The following is a 23,137-nucleotide window of genomic DNA, read 5'->3' on the forward strand; positions in this document are numbered from 1 at the left end:
CTGCCCTGCAAAATCCCGAAACAGCCTGGTCCCGAAGAATTTCCAATGGTGCCCAGCAGCTTCTTTGCAGGAGAGACTATAAGGTGCACTCACTCAAACACCCCGTTTTCTATTCATGATATGTAATAGTGGATACTCTCTTTACAGTTTTTTCTCTTTTTAAAACTCTATCACTTAGGTATATAGCCAAAAGAACTAAATATAGTTCTCTTCCAAGCTTATTATGACAAAGAGAAAGGCTCAATTTGGTGCCAGCATCACTTTGACACATTTCTAGCCCATGCTAATCTTCCTTTTCAGCAAAGAGAATGTAGTCTCAGGGTTGCTATGGAAGGCAACAGAATCAATCAACAAGAACTAACATCATTTTGTTTTATTTTTTTATTTTTCCAAGGGAACTCCTTTGGAGTGATATAAAATTTTCCTTTTTAATTAAATTCACTGGCATTAAAAATAATAAAGATTACTTCATGCAATAAAATCCATTAAACAGGAAATGGATGTGGCTCAAGTGACAGAGCTTCCACCTACCATATGGGAGGACCCAGGTTCGATCCCTAGGGCCTCCTGGTGAAAAAGAAGAGAAAGCGTGCCCACGCAGTAAGCCAGTGCCCACGCAGTGAACCAGTGCCTGCACGATTACCCGCGTGGTGAGCCAGTGCCTGCGCAAGTGAGTCAAGCAGCAAGATGACGACGCATCAAAAGAGAGACAAGGGAAGAGTCAATGTGAAGTGCAGAAACCAGAAACTGAGGTGGCACAACTGACAGGGAACCTCTCTCCACATGAGAGGTTTCTAGGATGGAATCCCAGTGAGTCCTAGAGGAGAGAAAATGAGAAGAGAAGACAACACAGACAGCAAAAACAGCAGGGCAGGACGAGAGGAAGGAGGAAAAGTAAATCTTTATAAAAAATGCATTAAGTAAATAGCAATCCAGGTAGAAGGCAGGTTTAGCAAAAACTGTAAAAGCAGAAATGAAATAACTAAGATTGATAATGACCTGAGTAAACCTATGACTCTGGGATAAAAAGGATATTTTATGAGACAGTGATGAGGTAAAAACCACTATAAAAGTACAACATAAGAGTTTTCTTGGAAGTGAAAAGAAAATAAGGAGGGCATAGAAAGGAGATGCTCAGAAAATATGAGAGCTTGATGATAGGGCATAGGGGCCAAGGTGAAAGAGCGCCCAATGGCCAGAACTGGGAGCAATTCAAACAGAATCAATAATGAAGTACAAGATTATAGACCATAAATAAAATAAATGTCCATGAGTCCATAAATATATTACTGAATAAATGAATGGGGAGGACAACTCTTCCTTACAGAAGAATGTCAATTAATAAATGCAGAAGGACTGAGGGAAACAGAAGTCACCATTCAGTCACCACACGGGAGTTAAGGCTGCAGGCAAATCTATGGGTAGGTGGTAAGAGTTAGTGGGTGAAAGTTTGAGGAGAAACCAGATGTTTGCACAGACTCAAAGTTTCTCCCGCAAGACATCAGTTACTCACAAAGGGACATCCACATTAACTTTACAGTAGGGAAATGTGGCAGACACCACTTTAAATCAAGGCATCAAGGTTAGTGTCACCAATACGACACATCAATACATGTCCCCCAGCACGATGCAGTGAGCAAAGGCCCATCACTTCTGCCGTGTTCTGGCCAAAAATGTGTAACTTCAATGTAATCGTGACAAGCCCTAAATCGCAGGACATTCTACTCTTCAAAAGTCTCCACGTAATAACAGTCAAAGGAAGAGGAGGAACTGTCACAGACTGGAAGAGACTAGAGAGATGCGGCAGCTGAATGCAACGTGGGATCCTGGACTGACCCTGGAGGAGAAAAAGGAGAGCAGCGGAAAAACTGGGGGACTCCAAGTAGAATCTGGAGTTCGGCGAACAGCACTGCATCATTATGTACTTTTAGTTTTCATCATCATGCCATAGTCATGTAAGATGTTCGTTAACATTAGGGGAAGATGGGTTAAGAGTATGTGGGAACTTTTTCTACTACTTTTACATCTTCTCTGTAAGTCTCAACTTTTAAAAACAAAACAAAGCAAAACAAGCAAACAAACCCTTTAAAGGAACGTCAAATAACACAAGAGCCACTGGCTACAACTCCTGAAAAGTGGACACCGGAATGAAACGCGAGGTTGCTGGTTGCCTTGGTAGCAGTGGTGAAGGTGGTGGCAGGGTCAGAAAACAGGTTGCAGTGGGCTCAAGAATGGTGAGTGGTACAAAGTCAGAGCCAGCCAGCGCAGTCTGTTCCACTGAGGGTTTCAGGAATGAGGAGAAGAGGGACTGTGTTAGCTAGCATCCATTTGGCTGGTCAGGTTCATGTTTTAAAGTTCATCACTTTAGAGTCACACAATAGCCTCAAAAATGGCTGGAAGAGGAAAAGCAGGGCAGTGAATAATAGCAGCAGCAACCCACCCTTGAGGCAGGGAGTCGGCTGAGGGAACCCAGGGTCCAGCGGATTCCACTATGTCTTTGTGTTTGACCAATATTCAAATAAGTGATGGAAAGCTTTTTAACATCTTAGCAATATGATACAGAAGATAATTCAGAGCTCATGCCTTTCAAGAGTGAAGTGTGCCCAACATGCAATTAGGATTTCAGGGGAAGCTGGGCATGCTGGTGATGTTACAGCCCAAGAAAGCAGAAAGCCTGCTTTCAAACAGGATTTTATAAAAGAAGAAGGAAAGAAGTAAAAAAGGAAGAAGAAAAGAAGAAACTCCAAAACCTCAAACAGCAACAAGGTATACATGATCAGCTTGAACAGCTTTACAATCTATAAGAACAATTACAGGAAAATCTTCAAAAATGAACTTTCCAAATTCATGTCTCAAAAAGCCCTTGTCTAGTCCTATATCACCAGAGAAAAGACTATCAGAACTCTGCCCTAAGAAATCTTTGTTCACTCTGATACTGCAAGCATCCCCATCTGCCTTAATGTGAAACAACCCCAGAATTACTAAATAGTAAGAATCAATCTAGGTACACCTTGAAAATCTTTTTATCATGCATGGTGTTGATACATCCTATATGAAGTTACTGTATGCAAACACTTCTCTAAAAAGTCATGCAACAGATTGCCAGCCTGAGGCCCAATAGCTGGTCATAAGTTGTTTTTCAGATGTTAAAACAAAGATTCTCCATTCAATGAGTATCACAGAAGGGCAAAATCTATTAGCTTCTTTCCTATGCAACAAAAATATTCTTTGTAAGGTTTTCACTTGTGTGAACACCAAGACATATGCTGAATCTATTCTTGCAAAGAGGTTGTCCTACAGTCTTGTAGTCATTCACTGTTTTCTAACCACAGCATATTGAAGGCTCAAGTTGTTAACAAGGTGTGAGGCTTGATGGGAGGCCTTATCACATTCAGAGGTCTTATTTGGTCTCTCTCCAGTATGAAGCCAAAGATGCTGAAAAAGTATATTTTCTGGCTCAAGGTTTTTCAACAGTACTTGGAGTCAACAGGTTTCTCTTGAGAATGGAGTTGATAATGTTGTGTGAGGTATGAGGGTCGGCTAAAACATTTTCCACACAGCTGACACTGGTAAGGTCTGTCTTGCGCGTGCATTCGATAATGCTGACTGAGATGTGAACTCCGACCGAAAGCTTTGCCACAGTCACAACACTGATAAGTTTTTTCTCCGACAGAGTCCCGTTTTCGCTGATAGCGAATTAAATATATTTTGTTGCGGGGCAACTCAGGGGGAAGGGCTTTTGCTGCTTCATGGGCTTTGAGATGTTGAAAAAGATGTACATCCTGGATAAAAGCTTTACCGCACTGAATACACTCATAGTAGTCCTCCTGACTCTGACTTCCAGCAGGTCCACAGAGATCTGCATGCCGGCTCAAGGCCTGTCCCCCTTCATTGTAGCCAGGGGGCTTCTCGGCAAAACGAGTGCTCTGATGTCTGGTGAGGTGTGGCATGAGGTAGGAGGCTTCTCCGCATTGCTCCTGCTCTAAGGGTTTCTTCCTAATATGGATCTGCTCATGTCTCTCAAGGCCCCTCTGGGTACTAAATGTTCTTTCACAAAATTCACATTTGTTATTCTTTTGGCAGATAGGTTCATCACTCAGTGGCTGGGGACTGGTGCCAATTTCAGGAGAAGCACTTTCCTGGGGATCCTTTCCTTGAGGAGCCGCTGACTGTTTAGTAACCTCTGAGCTAGGACTATGGCTTCTTTCCTGAGTGAGGGTTTGAGGGTCACTCATTGTTTCAGGACTCAAGAGTTTCTCCTGGTTGTCCTTGTGTTGCTCTGATGGCTCATCAGGAGAAGACTCTTCCACATGGTCTTGCCAGCAGTTACCTACTGCCAAATCCTCCATTCTTGTCCCCAGGGATGATTTTTCTACAAGCAGGCTTTGCTCAGGAGTTAGTTCTTTGGTATCAGGCCTTGTCTCCCAATCTAAAAGAAATGTAAAATTTCCTCTACTCTTTTTACTCAGAGAGACCACCATTATAGTAGAAATAGAAGAAAACCCATTATAGTAAAAACAAGAAAGAGACCAAAAATAAAGGAACTGAGATTATGCAGGTATGGGAATTTTATGGGAACCTAAGGAACGAATGGGAAAAGGTTAGAAAGGAGAGTAAGAAAAGGGGGCTGAGGAAGAGGCAAAAAAGGGACCAGCCAGGAGAACTGAACGTTGATAAAGATGCTAGGGCAACATGTAGAGAACAGAATTAGGAGGAAACCAGAGAAAGCTGGGATTTGGTGTGTTGCTATTTCCCAAACCATGCTCAGTAGATCACTAGTATTCTGAAAATCTACAGCTACAGCTTTAAAGGAGGTTCCACTATTTAGTCAATTTGGGAAATACAGTATTTTACAATTCAAAGAATGTAGCATTTTGAAATTTATTTGGGTAACTTTTTTTTTGGACCATTGGGGAAAACACTAAAGAAAAGGCCTTTATAACCTAACCTCAGAACAAGGCAAAAAGGATTCCTCTAACTCTTTTGTTGGTTCCCAATCTCTTACCTTACCCCAGTGTACACTGCCAACCAACTAATTCACTTCAATTCAACATTTGCTAAGTGCCTGTTTTGTGCAAGGCATTGCTCATTACTCATCAGAAATCTGAAAAAGATTCCCATCAGATTGGAAATGACTAACAGGAACAAAGATCAGGAAAGTGATTACATTTGGAAACAGAAGGAGATGGCATCTGAAAGCAATAAACAGCAAAGGGGATGTAAAGCTTGTAAAACAGCTTAAGTAATGACACTGAAATGTGAAAGGACAGAGTCCTAGGGAAACTGAAGCACACATTTGACTTGGAAAAGCTGTGGGAGATGAGGCTGCAATGGGAAGTTAGGGGCAGACTGGGAGGGACTTAAATATTATACTAAAAAGTTTAGATTTTTTTTTGAGAGTGTTAAAAAGCTGATCAAAAGTTTGTACTTTAAATGGCAACTCTCTGGGTGGGGAAGAAACTGAAGCCAAGGAAATTAATTATAATACTGTGGTTTATAAGAGATGATGACGACCCCAGTGTTGCCTGCATTCGGAAGACACTGGAAATAGTAAATAGAACAGAGGTGAAACAGCAGAGCCACAAGTATAGCTGAGGATGTCATCAGAAGAGGGAAGCTGCAACCATCACAGTGGATTAGATGTTTCAGGAAATATTTTAAAAGACTCCAGAATGGAAGACAAGAAGACAAGTCCTTACTGACTCCTTTGTTTTCTTCACGTTGTCCTACCTCCAATAGCATGTTCTGCCTGTTCTACTTGCAAAGAATAACTCAAACCTGGGACTTCTACAATCATAGTCCTAGTCTCCATCCTCATTAGCCGACTGGACTTCAGTAAGTGGTTTCTCTGCTTGTCCCCTAAAGGCCATTCTCTATAGAACAGCCAGAGGGATTTCTAGAATAACACAGCCCAATAGAACTCTGTACAATGATGGAAAGGGTCAGTATTTTTTCTTTCTAATACAGTAGCCACTAGCTACATATGGCAATGGAGCATTTACAATGTGGCTGGTGTGACTGAGGAACTAAATTTTATGTAATTTTTAATTAGTGAAAATTTAAATAGCCACATGTACTTAGTGGCTACCATATTAGACAGCACACTTCTAGTGTTGGTAACACTACCTCAGTCCCTTGCTCAAAGCCTTCCAAAAGCCTCACATCTCACTAGGACTGCGATCCAAATTCCTTGGCATATCCCCATGTGCCTGGCCCCTTTGTCTCTCTCTGAGGTCTCATCTCTGATCCCCCTGCCCCCACCAGGCGAGACCACATGCCCTTTCTTCACTTCCTGATCACTCAAGCTCAGTCCAGCCTGGGGGCCTTGGCATTCGTTGTTTCCTCTGCCTGCAACACTCTTCTTCAAGATTTCTACCTAGCTCACCCCCTCATTTTTTTCATCTTTCTCAAGTCAGTTCTTCTCTGACCATCTTAAGAAGTCTTCCATATATCACTCTCTTCTTTATTTTTCATAATAGCACTTAAATATAGTCAGATACTATTATTTGTCTGTTTATCACTTATCATTACCACTAGAATGCAAACTCCAAGAAGGAAGGTATTTTGTCTCTCTTGTTGACTACTGATTTCACAGAATCTAGGACAGAGACTGACAAACTAGAAGTTTGATAAATATGAAATGAATGAAAGAGTGAATAAACTAGAATAGGGAAAGAAGATAAGACAGTGAAGGAAACTGAGTAGCAGGTAGAGGAGACCCCTTGGCAACTCTCTGAATTTTGTTTGGGCATCCACTTCTCCACTCACACAAGAAAAGCTGACTCTATTCCTGGTTCCTTGGTAGAGAAGGCAGGGAGTGAGATGTCAATGAACACAACTCTGGACTCATCTACTGTTTCACGTATGGGATGTGACCCAGTAGGGAATAATAAAACAAGGAGAGTATGTCAAGGGCTTCTGGGAAAGAGGGTTCCTCACCCTTTTAGAGAGCTTCTAGAATGTACCTACTTGCTCTCACTCTCTCTTTAGACAGGAACAAGAAAGCAGACCTAGGATTTGTTGGCAGAGTAGAAGGAGAAAATGAAACCTGATGACATTATTGAACACCTAAACCCAGCTACCCCAGAAGCCCAGCTGACCACTGCTAAAGCTAACAATCCCCTGTGACTTAAGACAGTTTGGATGTGGATTTTCCGTGAAGGTCAATGATGATTCTGGCTGATACACATTGTGTCCCAAGTCAAAGGAGAACATTTCATGAAGGATGCCACCATTATCAGATGGTAGCCACAGAGTTTGTAGAAGTTAAGCCTAGAAGGTTCTTTTCCTTGAGCCATAAGGATGTCAGTGGGGACCTTTCGATTAAGTTTTAGAACAGAGTGTGCATATGTGAGGTAGGGGATGAAAATCAGATGGCAATGGTTAAGAAGAGAATGGGAAGGTAGGCTTTGGGGATCAACAAATCTGAGGAGAGGAACTGACCATGAGGAAAACGTGAGACAGCTAGAAAGACGTGGTATGGCACCACAGATTTTTGTTTGTCTTGGTTAGACAGGAAAAGCCTGTGATTTGTAGCTGCAAGAGCAAAGGCACAAATGAGTATGAATGGAGTAGCTGGCATAATAGAGAAAGGGGAAACTGGCAAGGGCAAGCCTCTGTGGAGCTGGGCATGAGAGATGAGCTTAGGAAAGAAGATGAAAGGAAGTGCAAGTACTGAGAAGAGCAACTACCAGTCTTCTCCTGACCAACATTTCCCTTTCCTTCCCTACCAGCTGGGGGTGCCTTTCCTTGCTCCCTGGGCTTGTCCTTTTACTCACCTTGATGTATCATTGTATGGATGCCTTCCTCCATTACACATGACTCCTCCTCTTCCAGCTGAGAGATCAGGTCCGGTTTAAAGAACTGATACCCTGTTGAGAAGGCAAGACTCAGAACTTCGGAGTTCCGTAATGTACCTACAAGTGACTCCCAAACTTGGTTCTAAAGACTCTGGGATAATAAAGAAGGTTCAAACTCATATGGGAATAAATGAAGCCTGTTTTCAAGTCTATAGCAAGTGGTTCTCAATGATTTTGCCCCCTCAGGGACATATGACAATGTTGCAAGAAAATGGGGGTTGCAACAACCTTGCGGGGCACTGTGCTTACAGGCCTCTAGCGGACAGAGGCTGGAGATGCTGCTAAACATCCTACAATGCAAAGGACAACCCCTACAACAAAGATTTATCCAGCCACAAATGTCAACAGTGCTTGCTAAAGGGTAAAAACGGAAAAGGGAGCTTGAGGGAAGTGTGCAGGGCTTTATACTTCAGAATGGGGAACCTGATGTTGTAGCTATTCAAAAAGTCAACAACATTATGGTACTTTATTTTACTCTGATAATCTCTATTCCCTCTGTTTTAAAATACTTAACCCCCTTCAGTTGGTTGTTTCCCAAATTAAATCATTTGCATACTACTTTATTATGTATTCTAGTCCATCCCTCCCCACTATAATGGACCAGCCATGAGAATAAGAATTTTCATCTATTTTATACCTCCAATGCCTATACCCATACCTGGAACATTGTGAATTTGCCTCAATTAATCAATGACCCTCACATTACTGCCACATCCTTGTCATTTATACCATTATTTAATATTTTTCTTTAGACCACTTTTCTTTTTATAACTTAAATAAATTTATTTTAAATGGAAGCATTATATAAATTCTATAAATGGAAAGTACAGTTAGGAAAAAAAAAGCTGAAGGTAAGGTAATAGATACAACAGAAACAAATTGACATTACTGAGTCCTGGGTTAGCCTCTGTTACCCATTTAAGGTTCAGGGCCTGATATCTGCTCTCTTTGCTAAAACTAAAGATCAGACTATGCAGAGATGTACTAGCACCAAACTGAGACATCCCACATGACATAATCCAAAGATTTGGAAGGAAATTAGAAAATGACCAACTGATTAAAGGATTATTTCTTATTGCCTTTGTAGTGCCTAAAATAATCGTATATTCCATTGTGCTCATTCCACACTTGGGAAGATAATGTCCTGATTGTATATGTCAGATTTCTATTAACTCAAAACTTTCAGTGTTAAAAAGAAGCCAGAACTCATAAGAAGCTAGAAATGTCTCCAGATTACTGGAAAAGGGCTGAACAGCTAACACTTGTATGTCACTTTTTTCCTGATATTATTCCCTCAATTTTAAGTCATAAAGGGTGGTAACTGAATGAAGAATGTAAAATAGATTGGGAAAGGCACTTCTTTTGTACTTTATAAAAGTCAGGGTTAAAATTACATACCTTGTAACAGGCTTGAGGTGAGGCACTTAGGTCTCCCCATGTAGGTCTTTAACTTACTAGGATAAAAGCACCAACTTACTGCCAGCTGGAATGGTTTTTATTTTTGTTTTTGTTCTTTAAGAGACCATAAGCACCCAAAAAGGCCACTGAGAAAAGGATTTTGGGCTTACAACAAAAAAACATTTGCTTGGGGGGGGAGGGAAAACAATCCTGCCTCTGGATGTGAGGAGAGATGGTCAATCTCGGAGTCCTATACCTCAAGGCCATAGAAGTCTTTGGAGCACTTGTAACTTTAATCAAATCTCAATTATTGAGAGCCTGCTATTGTACTGAGACCTGAAGAGGCAAAGCACCTGTGGGCAGCAAAATAGCGTTTAAGGAAGCAGATTCTGAGTCAGACCACTTGGGTACAAATTCTACCTCTGCCACTTTGTAGATGAGTGGCAAATTAATTGTAGACAATTAATTTAGCCTTTCCATGCCTCATTTCTCCATCTGTATAACAACAACAACAATAAAAACAACGATATCCCTTCCTCACAGGACTAGTATAAGGATTAAAGAAGTTAAAATATATGAAGTGCACAGGCCAGTGTCAGACACAAAATAAATGCTTGATAAATCGTAGCAATTTTATGATTAACAGTGATTCTGGCAAAGGCTTTAATATTAAAATATTACCTCTCACCTAGGTTTGAGACTCATCGACATGGTGAGCCGCTGTTACTGATGGGAGTACAGAAAAGAGTTGAAAACCACTGGCCTAGTGGGCAGAACCAAGTGAAATGGAGAAAGCTTATTTACCTAGGGAGACCAGGTTCCTGTAATTCTCCAAGTTCACTTCCCGGTAGAGGTTCCTCTGAGCAGCACTGAGGTAGCTTAATTCCTCTGGGCTGAAGTCCACAACCACATCCTTGAACGTCACCAGCTCCTAAAGGACCAGAAACGCCACTTAGCAACTGAAGGCCACATATTACTCTAGGCTGGGGAGAAGGAGCCTGATGAGAGTAGACTAACAGGAAGCAGTCACTCCCACAAAACCGAGGGTACAGGGACTTTCCTTGGTCGTGTAATCTGTGAGAAGTGGCAACATTTCTTGAGATTTAGTTCCTGCTGCTAAATACTACAGATTTCAGTTGGGAGGGAAAAGGCTTTTTAAGATGCTTAACAAAGAAAGAAAGCAAGAATGCAAATAATTAACAACTGGAGTCGGACTTGGCCCAGTGGTTAGGGCGTCCGTCTACCACATGGGAGGTCCGCGGTTCAAGCCCCGGGCCTCCTTGACCCGTGTGGAGCTGGCCCATGCGCAGTGCTGATGCGCGCAAGGAGTGCCGTGCCATGCAGGGGTGTCCCCCGGGTAAGGGAGCCCCATGCGCAAGGAGTGCACCCCGTAAGGAGGGCCGCACAGCACAAAAGAAAGTACAGCCTGCCTAAGAATGGCACCACCCACATGGAGAGCTGACATCAACAAGAGGACGCAACAAAAAGAAACACAGATTCCCATGCCGCTGACAAAAGAAGCGGACAAAGAAGAACACACAGCAAATAGACACAGAGAACAGACAACCGGGGCAGGGGCGGGGGCGGGGGAAGAAAAAGAAATAAATCTTTAAAAAAAAAATTAACAACTGAGCTGTATACCTGGGCCTCGGGAATCAGAGAGAATGGGTTTAATTAAACCTGGTTCTAATGACCTTTGTGAATTTGAATAGGTTAAGCTTCAGTGTTTCATCCATAAAGCACAAAAAGCTGATAAACATGAAGAAGATATTCAATCTTATTAATAAACAGGGAACTGCAAATCAAAATGACAAAGTACCATTTTAGACCCATTCAACTGACAAAAATGAAGACGTCTGACAAGTGCTACACAGAACATGGATACACAGGATCTCTTATAAAATGCTATGCTAAAGGAAATATAAATTGGTAAACAACCTATAAATTCTATTCATAGGTATATATGCTTATATGTACTAGGCAACACCAACAGGTATGTTCATAACAGCACTGTCACTAAAATAAAAAACCTGGAAACAACCCAAACATCCATTTCCTGTAGAAGAGATAAAAATATTATAGTATACTCATGTAATATTCCAGAAATATAAATTAATTAACTACAATAATGAAGCAGGCTAGATAGGAAATCAATAGATGGATCTGGAACCTGGCAAGAAGTCCACGTGGACATCGATAACCCCAAGATAGCTGCTGGAAGTACCCCCTCCCCGACTAAGATTCTGCCATTCAGAATGAGATTTCCTCCAAAAACCAGGAGAAGCCCAGGATATTCTCTAGGGGCCTTATCATTGGATCCACCTGGGGGACTAATTGGTGGCGTAACAATCAAAACAGCAAACAGCTGGAACTCCTCCCATGCCATTAGCAAGGGGTGGAATAATTAACGGCTTAAAAAGCAAGCTGGAAGACTTCTTGCTCTCTCTTGTACTCTCTTGCCGTCGCCCTGTTCCGGTGCCTGTTCCTGCCCTCTGCGCCCTGCTCTCACTGTTGTTCCCCTGCCATGATTACCACGCAAGTAAAACCTGGGCAAATGGTAGTCTGTAAATCAGCCCGCTTTATCACTTTTCAGCCCCTTCCTCTCTACCTGGGACCCCTGATCCGTTATTTTCTCCCATTTCTCTTCCCTTCCTACCTGAATAAATTACTGACCTAACTAACCCGACATGTTCTTGAAATTCATTTCTGCAGCATAGTCAAGAACCTAAATAAAATCCAGTTACAGTTACACTTAACAATCTCGATAACATAAAGCTGAATTAAAGGAGCAGGTACTAGAAGACTAAATAAGAGTATAATCCCATTTTATTAATATATAACTTGTATTTAAACAGAAACTTTCTAAAATGTATAAGATCAATAAGTATTAGATGTAGACTAGAGATCACGTACTGGATGCCTAGATTCTTCAGAGGGGTTTATTTGGCCCATCTTTTTTTTTTTCATTTTACAAATTTATATTAGCTGCCAACTTCAAAAACATTAGGAAACCCTATTAACTGGATTTCTGACTTCTCTTTAAAAATTCAGAAGATCTGGCGACCTGTGTCCACATTCTCATATGGCACCATCAGCTGAAGCTGAGTCACAACTGCCCCTTCCAATATGGCAAGAGTCCCCAGCCTGCCATACTCCCCCCAGACCAAGTCCTCACTTACACGACCTGGACAGCCCCTGTGGCCACCTTTGCTAGGGACCCTTGACATAGATACTCTAGGACCAGAGGGCTCATCCCAGGAGCAAATCTTCCAAAACAGTGTTTTCAACCTTTCAAAAAATTTTTTTCTTTATCTCCCCCATAAAGAGCATTTTCAGACATTTTTTCCCTAATTGTCATCCTGCATGAACTTTTTTTTCTATGCTATATTTTTTCTGGTTCTAAAACAAGTACAGGATATTAACTCATTTACTGTCTTTTTTTTTTTAAGATTTATTTTATTTATTTCTCTCTCCATCCCTCCCCCCCACCCCGCCGTTGTCTGTTCTCTGTGTCTATTTGCTGTGTGTTCTTCTTTGTCCACGTCTGTTGTTGTCAGTGGCACGGGAATCTGTGTTTCTTTTTGTTGCATCATCTTGTGTCAGTTCTCCGTGTGTGCGGCACCATTCCTGGGCAGGCTACATTTTCTTTCACGCTAGGTGGCTCTCTTTATGGGGCACACTCCTTGTGCGTAGGGCTCCCCTACGCGGGGGACACCCCTGCATGGCCCAGCACTCCTCGAGTGCATCAGCACTGCGTGTGCGCCAGCTCCACATGGGTCAAGGAGGCCCTGGGTTTGAACCATGGACCTCCCATGTGGTAGGCAGACACCCTAACCACTGGGCCAAGTCCACTTCCCATCACTTACTGTCTTTTAAGTTTCCAAAATGTGGTTTAAAAAGAATATGAAGGATGGGAATCCTGTATTTTATGCATGATTGTTCTATAAACCCACAACTTCACTATTAAAGAAAAAAATTTTTTAAAAAGAACATTAAGGGACACATTAAAAACTAAAAAAGGAAAAATTCATGACACTATCACCTCTTCAATAATAACTGACATCTGCTGAAGCCCTACCAACAGGCCAAGCTCTGTGTGGGTGGGATTATCTCTATTTAAACTATATTTGTGCAAAGTACCTTACAATCCTTGACCACATAAACTGTTTTGAATAATTGTAAAGTAGCATTGATCCCACACACATACACACCTCTGATTCAACTGGTCAGGGTAGGAGGGTGGGGCTGCAAATGCTACCTTTTTAAAAATAACTGCTTTATCGAGATTGTAATTCACATACCATACAATTCACCTATTTAAAGTATACCATTTGTTTGCTTTTAGTACATCCAGAAATGTGAAACTGTCACAACTTTAAAACATTTTCATCATCCCCAAAATAAACCCTGCATCCGTTAGTAGTCACCCCCCCTTTTCCTGAATTCCCTCATCCTTCCTAGCTCCTGGCAACCACTAATCTTTCTGATTTGCCCATTCTAGACCTTTCGTATAAATGGAATCATACAGTACTCATGAAATTTTAATGCCACAGCTACACTGCACTATCTGTTTATGTACTGTATGTGTATACCTGCGCTTTAAATGTTAAAGATTTGCCCCCTTGGAGGCAATATCACCCCTCTTAAGAATGCATGATCTAGAGCATGCCGTTCAAAAAAGGCCCTTTCCAATTGCCCTGTGACTGTTCAGCATCAATTAATATGGTTGGAAACCCATTACTTACTGACTTGCATGGGCCTGATACAAGTAGGTGCTCAGTAAATATTAGTAAATATACAAACATTTTATGACATTACAATTTTCATCTGTATAATCTTGTATAAGGTGAAAGTTTTGTTTAGTGATTGCATTAGAGTTATCATTCATTATCATAGAGGAAATACCTGGTAGGACATATTATCTTTCATTTTTCAAAAATATCTGGGCTATTCTAACCTATCCGTGCTTCCTGAGGGACTCCATTGTCTCAAAAATCTCAATTTAAAAATCTAGTTGGAATAGGGTTACCAGGTAAAATACAGTCTACCAGTTAAATTTGAATTTCAAATAAATAAATTTTAGTATTAAGAACGTCTCAAATATTACATAGGACAGACACGCTAAAAATTTATTCAAGGATTATCTGAAATTCGAATTTAGCTGACTGCTCCATTTTTTTATTTACTAAATGTGGTCAGCTTAAGTTGGAGCAAGGGTACTGCAGGAGGCAGCAACAAGTAAGTGGGCACGAGCGTGGACTCTGACACCAGACCGCCTGCGCTCATAACCCACTTCTACCCGTTTAACAAGTGTGTGATCGTCAACAGGTTACTTAATCTGTTCCCTCATGTATAAAAAGGGGATAATAATAATATAAACTATGTGAGCATAGTTCTGAATGTGTCAATGGTGAAGAGAAGATGGAATGCTAAGAAAATTACTCAGTTAAGCCAAAAGGTAGGATGAGAGGAAAATCATTAAATGTATATAGTATGTAGGATGGTGATTAATGCAACAGAGAAAAATAAAGCAGAGAAGGGAGGATGCAAAGAGTCAGAAGAAAATTTTAGGTAAGGTAGGTAGGGAAAGCCTCAGCTAGGTGATATTTATGCAAAGACTTAAAGTAAATGAGGATGTGATTTAATTGGAAATGGAAGGTCCAGAAACCAAGAAAGTAAGATTCCCACGTTTGAGAAACAAGTCAGAGAAAAGCCCAGCTCACCTGGAATCCAGCAGATGGAAGATTATCAAATGTCCCTTCTTCTTTGATGTTCCTCTTTTCTGCAAGGACAGACTCCTGTGCAAAGAAACCTAGGAGGGAAAAAAGAACGACCATGAAACTGAGTCTGTCTGGCAGAACCCACCATCACAGAAAGTAGTCTGCCGTCCCATCCTGCCACGGGAGGTCGCAGTTGTGGACCTTACGATGACAGAAAGGCTGTAGAAGTCAATTCTCACCTCAGTATGGCAAGTCGCAAAAGAAAGCGCAAGTCATTTTCCAGTTCTAAATCCTTCAGGGGGTCCCCACTCCTCCAAAGAAAGTGAAAGTTCCCTGTATATGAGGGGTTCCCAGTCTCCTTACCCAGTTAGAATCACCAGAGCTTCCTCAACTGTAAAACAGTAATACTTATAGCTATACCTCAAAGGGCTCTCGTGAGGAGTAAACATTACAGATGTACTACATACAGTAGCCATTTAAAAAAAAAACAGCTCTTACCATTGAGCCTTTCCAATATCTTTCTCATTCACTGATTAGAAGACACAACCACCATCCCTCCCAGAAACCTGAAGCTTTCCTTGATTTTAATCTTTCTGAGTGTACCTGTCATTAATGTCTTCTTTCTTTCACCCATCAGTTCCAAGGCTAGCTCTGCCTTTAGCTGTTTTTCTAGCCTCTCAGGGACAATACTCCCTCTGTCCACCTGAGGCAGTATAACACCATGATTAAGAGCACAGATGCTGGAGCTGGCCGCCTATTACTAATTGGCAGAGCCTGGCTCTGCCAATTACTCCTTATAGGACTGTGGACAAGTTATTCAATCTCTTTGTGCCTCCATTTCCTCGTCTAGAAATCCAGGATAACACTTATTTCAACAGAGCTAGTACAAGAACTAAGTTAATATACATAAACCACATAGAAAACTACATTGCACTCAACTTGTTTTAGCATTTTAAAAATCCTTTTCAGGAATGCAGGTGCACAAAACTGGATAAAGAACACTTTTTCATGATATGCTATCAGCATTGAAATGTACATGACAGTCATATTTATTTTATATTATTTATATTTTTAAATATAATTCGTGCCTGTGAATTCACTCCCCAACCTAAGAACCAGATTATTCCCAATAACTTCCATCTTCCCACATGCTTTTCCTGTCCAAGATCCAGCCTTCCCTCCAGAGTAACTATTAATCTTGGATTTGCATCTTGCCTTTTTTCATACATATATATTTTTTCCAACATGTGTATGTATTCCCAAACAATTGTTTTTAGTATTATTTTCATTCTTGAAATGTCCTCCTTAGTTCCAATGTAAGAAGCTAATTTCTAAAAGATCAGTCCAATTTTGACAGAGGCTGAATTTCCAGAACTCACAAATCCTGCATTTTACATACTCTTGCCCAACAATTAGCCATTAACTCAACAAATCATTCTTGAATGGAAAGTCTAAATAATATAAAGATCAATTTCCCCCAAACTTATGCTTAATATATTAATACCATTACCTGTCCCAGCAGGTTTTGTGGGATTTTTTGTTTTGTTTCATAGTTTGTGTGTGTGTGGTATTGTTTTCTTTTGAGCCTAAAGTTCAGGCTGGATAAGAAATATGGGGGAGGGGAGGAGCAAAACAGGGAGGAGAACTCTCAGAGAAATAATATTAAAAGCAAAATCTGAATCCAAAATTTCTTTTATCTCACATGAGATTAGGCAGATGAGTCTGAACAAATAAAATTCATTCATTCATTCAATAAGTTTCATTCAGGTCCTATTAAACGCCAGGCACAGAGCAACCATTCAACAGACAGACACAGCCAGTTGCTTCCTTCCTCCTTCTCACCTTTCTCTTCACATGGTTGGATCAATTTCTCCACCAGAATCCCTGCCTCCTGGCTGTTCTTGGGCTGTTTCGACCTCACCCATATCTGGACCTCCTCTGGCAGTGTGTTCAGAAACTGCTCCAGCACCAGCTGCTCCAGCATCTGTTCCTTGGGGTGGGTCTCTGGCTGCAGCCCTTGCTGGCAGTGCTTGTGGATTTGGCTCACAGCCTGGTAAGGACCAGTCAGTGCCAGGTGCTGAAAATGCCTAAACTTCTGATGAGGAACTTTCAGAGCCCATCGGTTTCTTATGGGAATGGTTTCTGGATTCTCCTCTTGTTGGTGTAGACTAAACATCTGGGTATTCCTGAAGACCTCTAAAAATTTTGTCACATGCAGCATCTTTATGGGTTTGACCCTTCATGGAATGGAGATATTCTCAAAGGCAGGTTGCTCCAGAAAACACCGTTGTGGAAGGTGGCAGGCAGAGCTGTATCAGATGAAAAAAGAATGAAAAAACTTCAAACTTGCAGAAATTAGAGAGAGAGATTTACAAATGGCCTGCAGTTAGGATTGAGCTGAGGGGTTGAAGTGATCTGAAGCAAATTATCTCGTATTAAACAAATGCTTAAACACACATTCATAGAGCTGTGCCTATATGCCTATATACAGACCCAGGTACTACCTCATTCTTATTCCCAGGTCTGAAAATCCATGGGAACAGGATAAAGACAAATATTTCAGAAATGGCACTCAAAAAAAAGACACATGAACAACAAACCACAATGAAGAGAACTGATTTCATAAACCAGAGAAGAAAGTATTTTCCTTTCAAAAATAATTGAGTTAAAACAACCGGGGAGTGGATGTAACTCAGTGTTTAAGCACCTGCTTCCCATGTAAGAGGATCCAGGTTCAATCCCCGGTACCTCCTAAAACACAAAAAAAATCAGAAGTCAGTATTCTCACAATAGCAAATCTTCTAAGTATGCTCTTTTATCCATTCTATCCAATAATGTTGCTTTATTCCTAGTTTGTCTTTTTGAATTAGTTCTGTTTTTTGCTTTAATGCCACCTTCTTCCCATTATTCCAAGTACCAGTGACAATTTTCAATGCTGTTTTTTTTCTCATGTATTAATTTCATTTACCTTTTACTTTTTCCTATTTTTTTAGGTTTGAATGGGGACCTCCTGAAACATTATTTTCATTCATTCTTGACTACTGAAAAGCTTTTAATTTTTGTTATATACAAAAATTGGGGGAATGCCACCAGGTTTATTTTCATTATTTTCTTAATGATTGATAATTGCACTTCTGATTTCTCCTTTGCTTGAAACTTCATACAGAAGGGTAAACTTTCACCTCAACTTTAAACATTAATTATTAAATATGCATTTGACATATAAGAAGTTAGCAATTTCTATATGTTACTAAAATTTTTTTAAAAACTGTAAGAACAAACAAAAAATCTCCACCCAAAAAATAGGACTGTGCGGTCGCCCCTCGGGCTGAAGTGTGGTTTGCTGGCCTGGCAGAGGAGCAGTCGCGGCAGGCCAAGCTGCTGCCCCCATAATAGGGTGGCTGGTCGGGCTCACCGCCACCCCCGAAGGAAGCTCGGCATGGGCGCAGAGTGCCCTCGGGTCTCCCCTTCTCGGCAGCCATGCTTCTGCGGCCGCCCCTCCTCCCGGATGGCGCCACACGATGCCTGTGGGGCAGCACCCTTCTTCTTCTTTCTCCCTGCGCAGGTGCAGGGCGGAAGATTCCAGTCTGCCCTTTTCCCCTCCCCCGACAGCAGCAACAGCCAGGCGTGGGCGGAAAACTCAAGTCTGCCCTCCACCCCAGCAACAGCAGCCACCAACCCCTAAACCCTGCCCCTTCCCCCAGCAACAGCGACAGCCAATCCCTAACCACCACCCCTCCCCCCGTCCAGTACCGCCCACTGACCTTTCACCGGCAACCAATCAGAACAGGGCGTGGCTTCGACCAAGCAGCCTTCCCCAGCCCCTATAAAACTGTTGCCTCTCCCTCAATAAAGTGGACTTGCGTGTTTACCTTGTCTCCGCGGTAGTTCTTCTGCGTGCGCCCTCCAGTCCTGAGAGCCCCCGACAAGGGCCTGGCCTCCCTTGTCCCCAGTTTGTCGCCTGCTTCTCCGGGCGAACCCCTCGTCGCCGGCTTCTCCGGGCGACCCCGTCAGCCGAACCGCACAACCCCTTGTGAGACCGATCCCTCGTCTGCTGCCGGACCGACCCCTCGTCCCAAGCGGGACCGACCCCTCGTCCAGAGCTGGACCGACCCCTCGTCCGCAGCCAGACCCCACCTCTACCGACCGAGCAAACCGTCGCAGGACTGTATAATACAGTGAACCCTAACGTAAACCAGGGACTATAGTTGATACAATTATAATATTCATTCACCAAGTATAGCAAATGTATTACACAAATAAAGGTATTAATTATAGGGTATATGGGAACTGTTTTTTCTGTAAACCTACAACTTCTCTACTTTAAAAAAATGTACCAAACCAAAAAAAAAGTAAACGAAAAATGCTTTATGGTACAGCAAAAACATATACTATACAAATTAACGTAAAAAATTCTATGAATTTTTAAAACAGAGGACAGCAAGTAAACTTCCTAGAAGAGAAGGGTAGTTGTACACTTCAAACCCCAACAGCCCTTCCGTGTCCTCTTCAGGGATTCTCATGGGAAGTGGGGATAGAGGCATGTTAAGAAATGGAGATAAGAGCTGCTCATGAGTTAAATACCTTTTTTTAAAAAACCCGAGCATTCCTAAAATCTTTTCGGTGGCAGGTTCCTTGATCTCAGAGTAAGGAAGAGATTCCAGCAAAGCAGGGCTAAGAATGTGCCAGAAGGGAAGCAGACTTGGCCCAGTGGTTAGGGCGTCCGCCCACCACATGGGAGGTCCCGGTTCAAATTCCGGGCCTCCTTGACCCATGTGGAGCTGGCCCATGCACAGTGCTGATGCCCCAAGGAGTGCTGTTCCACGCAAGGGTGCCCCTCACGTAGGGGTGCCCGCCACATAGGGGAGCCCCATGCGCAAGGAGTGCGCCCCATAAGGACAGCGGCCCAGTGAGAAAGAAAGCGCAGCCTGCCCAGGAATGGCCCCACACAGGTGGAGAGCTGACACAGCAAGATGACACAACAAAAAGAGACACAGATCCCTGGTGCCACTGATAAGGATAGAAGCAGTCATAGAAGAACACACAGCGAATGGAGGGGAAAGGGAGGGAGAGAAATTTAAAAAATAAATAAATCTTAAAAAAAAAAAAAAAAGGCATACCACAGGAGACCCAACTCTTCCTTGGTGTCTTATTCTAAAAAAAACCAGCATGTGCCAGAATGGAGACGGACTGATACCAGGTGGGCAGAAGCTGCCCAGGGGAGCCTGGGGGAGAGGCAGGGAGGAGGGGGTGAGGCAGGGCACAGGGGGTGCAGCAGAAAGGGGGGCCGGAGCCAGGGCAGAAGACCCCGCCCTGGCGGACGTGTGCATCCCAGGACCCCAGGGAGGGCTCAGAGCACGCGAGGGGCGCTCGGCTGAGGGGCAGAGAGGGGCCGCGGCGGGCAGGGAAGGATGCGCCCTCCGTCCTCAGCTCGCGAGGTCCAGTCCGCCCTTTCGGGTCCACTCGGAGGCCCCTGTGTGCCCGAGGCCGGCCTTCCCCTCTCCCGCCTCTGTCTCCCGGGCCCTGGTCCCCTCCTACGGAGGACCCCGAATGCACAGCCACTCTGGCTGGCCGCCCCCGGGGAAGCCCCCAGGCCGCGCCAGTTCCGCGCTCCCCTGCCCTCCGGGCCCGCCCGGCCCCCGCCCCGCGCCGCCGCGTCCTGAGGGGCCTCCCGCTGCAGCGCCCGCAGCTCACCTCCTGCCAGCCGCCTCGCCTGACTGGGCAACTCCGCGTCGACTTGGCGCCCAAATCCGCACGCATGCGCGCTGGCGGGTTTGCGCGTGCGCGCCGGCGGCCCCGCGCCCCGAAGCCCGAGCCGCCTGCTCCCTGGTGGCCCTGGTCTGCTGGAGAGGGCGTCGGCAGGCGGGAGGGCTGGAGGAACGGCGAGCCTGAGGCCTTCCTCCCTGAGATGCCTTATTTAACTTTTTCAATAGCCAAGACTCGGTTACTTTAAAAATAAATAAATAACTAGGCAGGGCTGTGCGGGGACAACGCTGGCAGAACGTTTCCTGCACAGAGGCTTAGAACCACCACCCAGAACTGGCCGGCTCTAGTAAACAGTTTCAGGGTGAGCTCTGAATCCAGAAAAGGCAACTAAAAACTGTAGGGCGCTCTCTCGAGAGCCCTTGCTGGCCCCTCGGACCCTCACCAGCCCCACACAGAGCCAGCGGCACTCGTCCTGCGGTTCTGGAGGAGTCAGCGTAACCCTGTGCACGAACTCGGGAGCATGCGCAGCTGTGCTGCTCTGTCTGGGGGAAGCTGAAGAACTGAACCAGGGCACTCTGCAGGCTTGTCATCTGTGGGGACCCAGCCCCCCCCCCCAAGTCCGCAGCGCGTAGCCACCTGCGTGACCTCAACCTACGTTAAAGGCTAACAACCCTCCCTAGAGGGGAGAGAATGTGTAGATGGTATCACGAACTATAATCGCCCCAAAGCAGTAAAGGTCCTTGGTCAGCACCTTCCTATGAGCATAGTGAAAACATCGCCAGACCCCTTATGCACACTTTGCAGGATCCTAGCAATAACTGTTCTCATACCGTAGAGGGTCCTTGCTCTGAATCCCCTCACATCGCTGTCGGCGTCGCGTCGGCCTCCGCCACGCTCTCCAGCCCCGCCAGTGCGGCGGGGGAAGATGCGGGACGGCGGGAAGTGACCAACAGAGCACGGAACACACGGTAACCGCCTGCAGACGCGGGCTCGGGGCGCAGGTCCGGGCTATTGAGGGAGGACATCGGCTTATATGGGCTATGGGGGGGCGGGGGAGAGGTGGCAGTCGCGGATAGGCTGGTTTGGGCGGCATCTTCTGACTGGATTGGCGAACGGGACAGCGCATCTTAGACTGGCTGGTAGCTTTCTGTTGCTAAGGGAAGAGGCAGACTCCAGGTTGGCACGCGCGATTGGCTGGGCACAGGGGACGGAGTGTATGGATTGCTCGCTCTTGGTGCCGGGGAGAGAAGCAGCTTTCAGGTTGGCGCTCGCGGGAAGGCAGCGCGGGAAGGCAGCGCGGGGAGGAGCTGTCCAGCGCGGAGGCCATTTCGGTACAAGCCGAGCCGTTTTGCTAGGCTAAAATGTGCTGCCTACAACACATCACCCCTCGTTTTCCCATCTCTTTCCAGACCATTATCTTCATTCTCTAACTGGCCATCATCAGACACGCTATCCTGTTCATCAGTCCCAACAAAGCCTATGCCTGACTCCGTGCCAGGTGTGTTCTTTGGTCTTGTGGCCACACCAACCGTGCCCTTCAGGAGTTGGGTTGGAACAATTAGCAAGCCACAAGCCAGGAAACTGGGTTGGCCTGTAACATCCATGTGGGGAGGGGTGGCTGCCCTCCTGCATGAGTCTGGACCACTGAGAGAATATGGCGATGCCCTAAAAACTCTTAACAGGTGTGCTGGCTGTGCTACAGAAAGGGAGCTGGAAGAAGATGAGGAGCCCCCAAGGACATACCCTGTAGTACAACACAAGTGGAAGTAGTTCAACTGCTGGAAAAGCAGGAAAATTTAGCAACATTAATTCTACTAATAAAATAGTTCAGTTTCTTAGTTAATAAATGAAAGTGCCCAATTTGTTTTGAAGTAAAAACATACTAGAAGCTGTAACTAAGAGTTAAGATTAGTAAATAGATACCTTTGTATTATAAAACGGCAAAGGGTAATAATATTTGAAATTGTTTTAACTAGGTGGATTTAGAATAGACCTACTGTTGTGCTGTAATCTTAGACTAATATACCTTTGTTTATGGTTCCTTCAGGTCTAGCCTCACCCTTGTGTATGCTTGCTATAGTAATGGTCATTACTATTAGGAAAGGGAAAAAAGTTTTTCCTAAGCTCCTTGACCTACCAACCCTCCCCCCTCCCCCAGGGTCTCCTCTTTGCAAGAGCTATGGGGGAAGGGCTAGGTGTGACAAGATAGGGAAATTTAAGTTTAGCTTAAAACTCTTATCTACTAGGCCAGTGAGTTAAGAATCATAGTTCGTCCTGTAGTTCCTAATTTAAACCTTTTAACAGCCTTAAAATGTCTCCCGGAGACATTTATTTTCAATCTCTGAAAGATACTAAGACATTCCCGGATAAACAAAAACTGAGGAAGTTCATCACCACTAGCCTAACCCTACAAGAAATGCCCAAAGGATTCTTCAGATTGAATGGAAATGGACA

At 43.9% G+C, this 23,137-nt stretch overlaps 1 protein-coding gene across 2 annotated transcripts; it reads right to left on the reverse strand.

Moving 5' to 3' along the window:
- Positions 1-366: 366 nt before the first annotated feature.
- Positions 367-21,688, reverse strand: ZIM2 (zinc finger imprinted 2). 2 transcript variants are annotated; one of them, XM_058280926.1, is made up of 6 exons: positions 21,514-21,688; positions 16,820-17,286; positions 14,981-15,069; positions 10,062-10,188; positions 7,779-7,871; positions 367-4,429 (listed from the first exon to the last, which is right to left on the reverse strand). In XM_058280926.1, the coding sequence occupies exons 2-6, from the start codon at positions 17,196-17,198 to the stop codon at positions 3,468-3,470; spliced, it is 1,650 nt and encodes a 549-aa protein (XP_058136909.1). In that variant the 5' UTR covers positions 17,199-17,286; positions 21,514-21,688; the 3' UTR covers positions 367-3,467. The 2 variants fall into 2 exon arrangements, with proteins under 2 accessions (XP_058136909.1, XP_058136910.1); XM_058280927.1 differs by lacking the exons at positions 367-4,429; positions 21,514-21,688 and having other exon boundaries at positions 7,166-7,871; positions 16,820-17,282.
- Between the last annotated feature and the right edge of the window lie 1,449 nt (positions 21,689-23,137).

This window comes from Dasypus novemcinctus, chromosome 18 (assembly GCF_030445035.2).
Source record: "Dasypus novemcinctus isolate mDasNov1 chromosome 18, mDasNov1.1.hap2, whole genome shotgun sequence".
Lineage (NCBI taxonomy): Eukaryota > Metazoa > Chordata > Mammalia > Cingulata > Dasypodidae > Dasypus > Dasypus novemcinctus.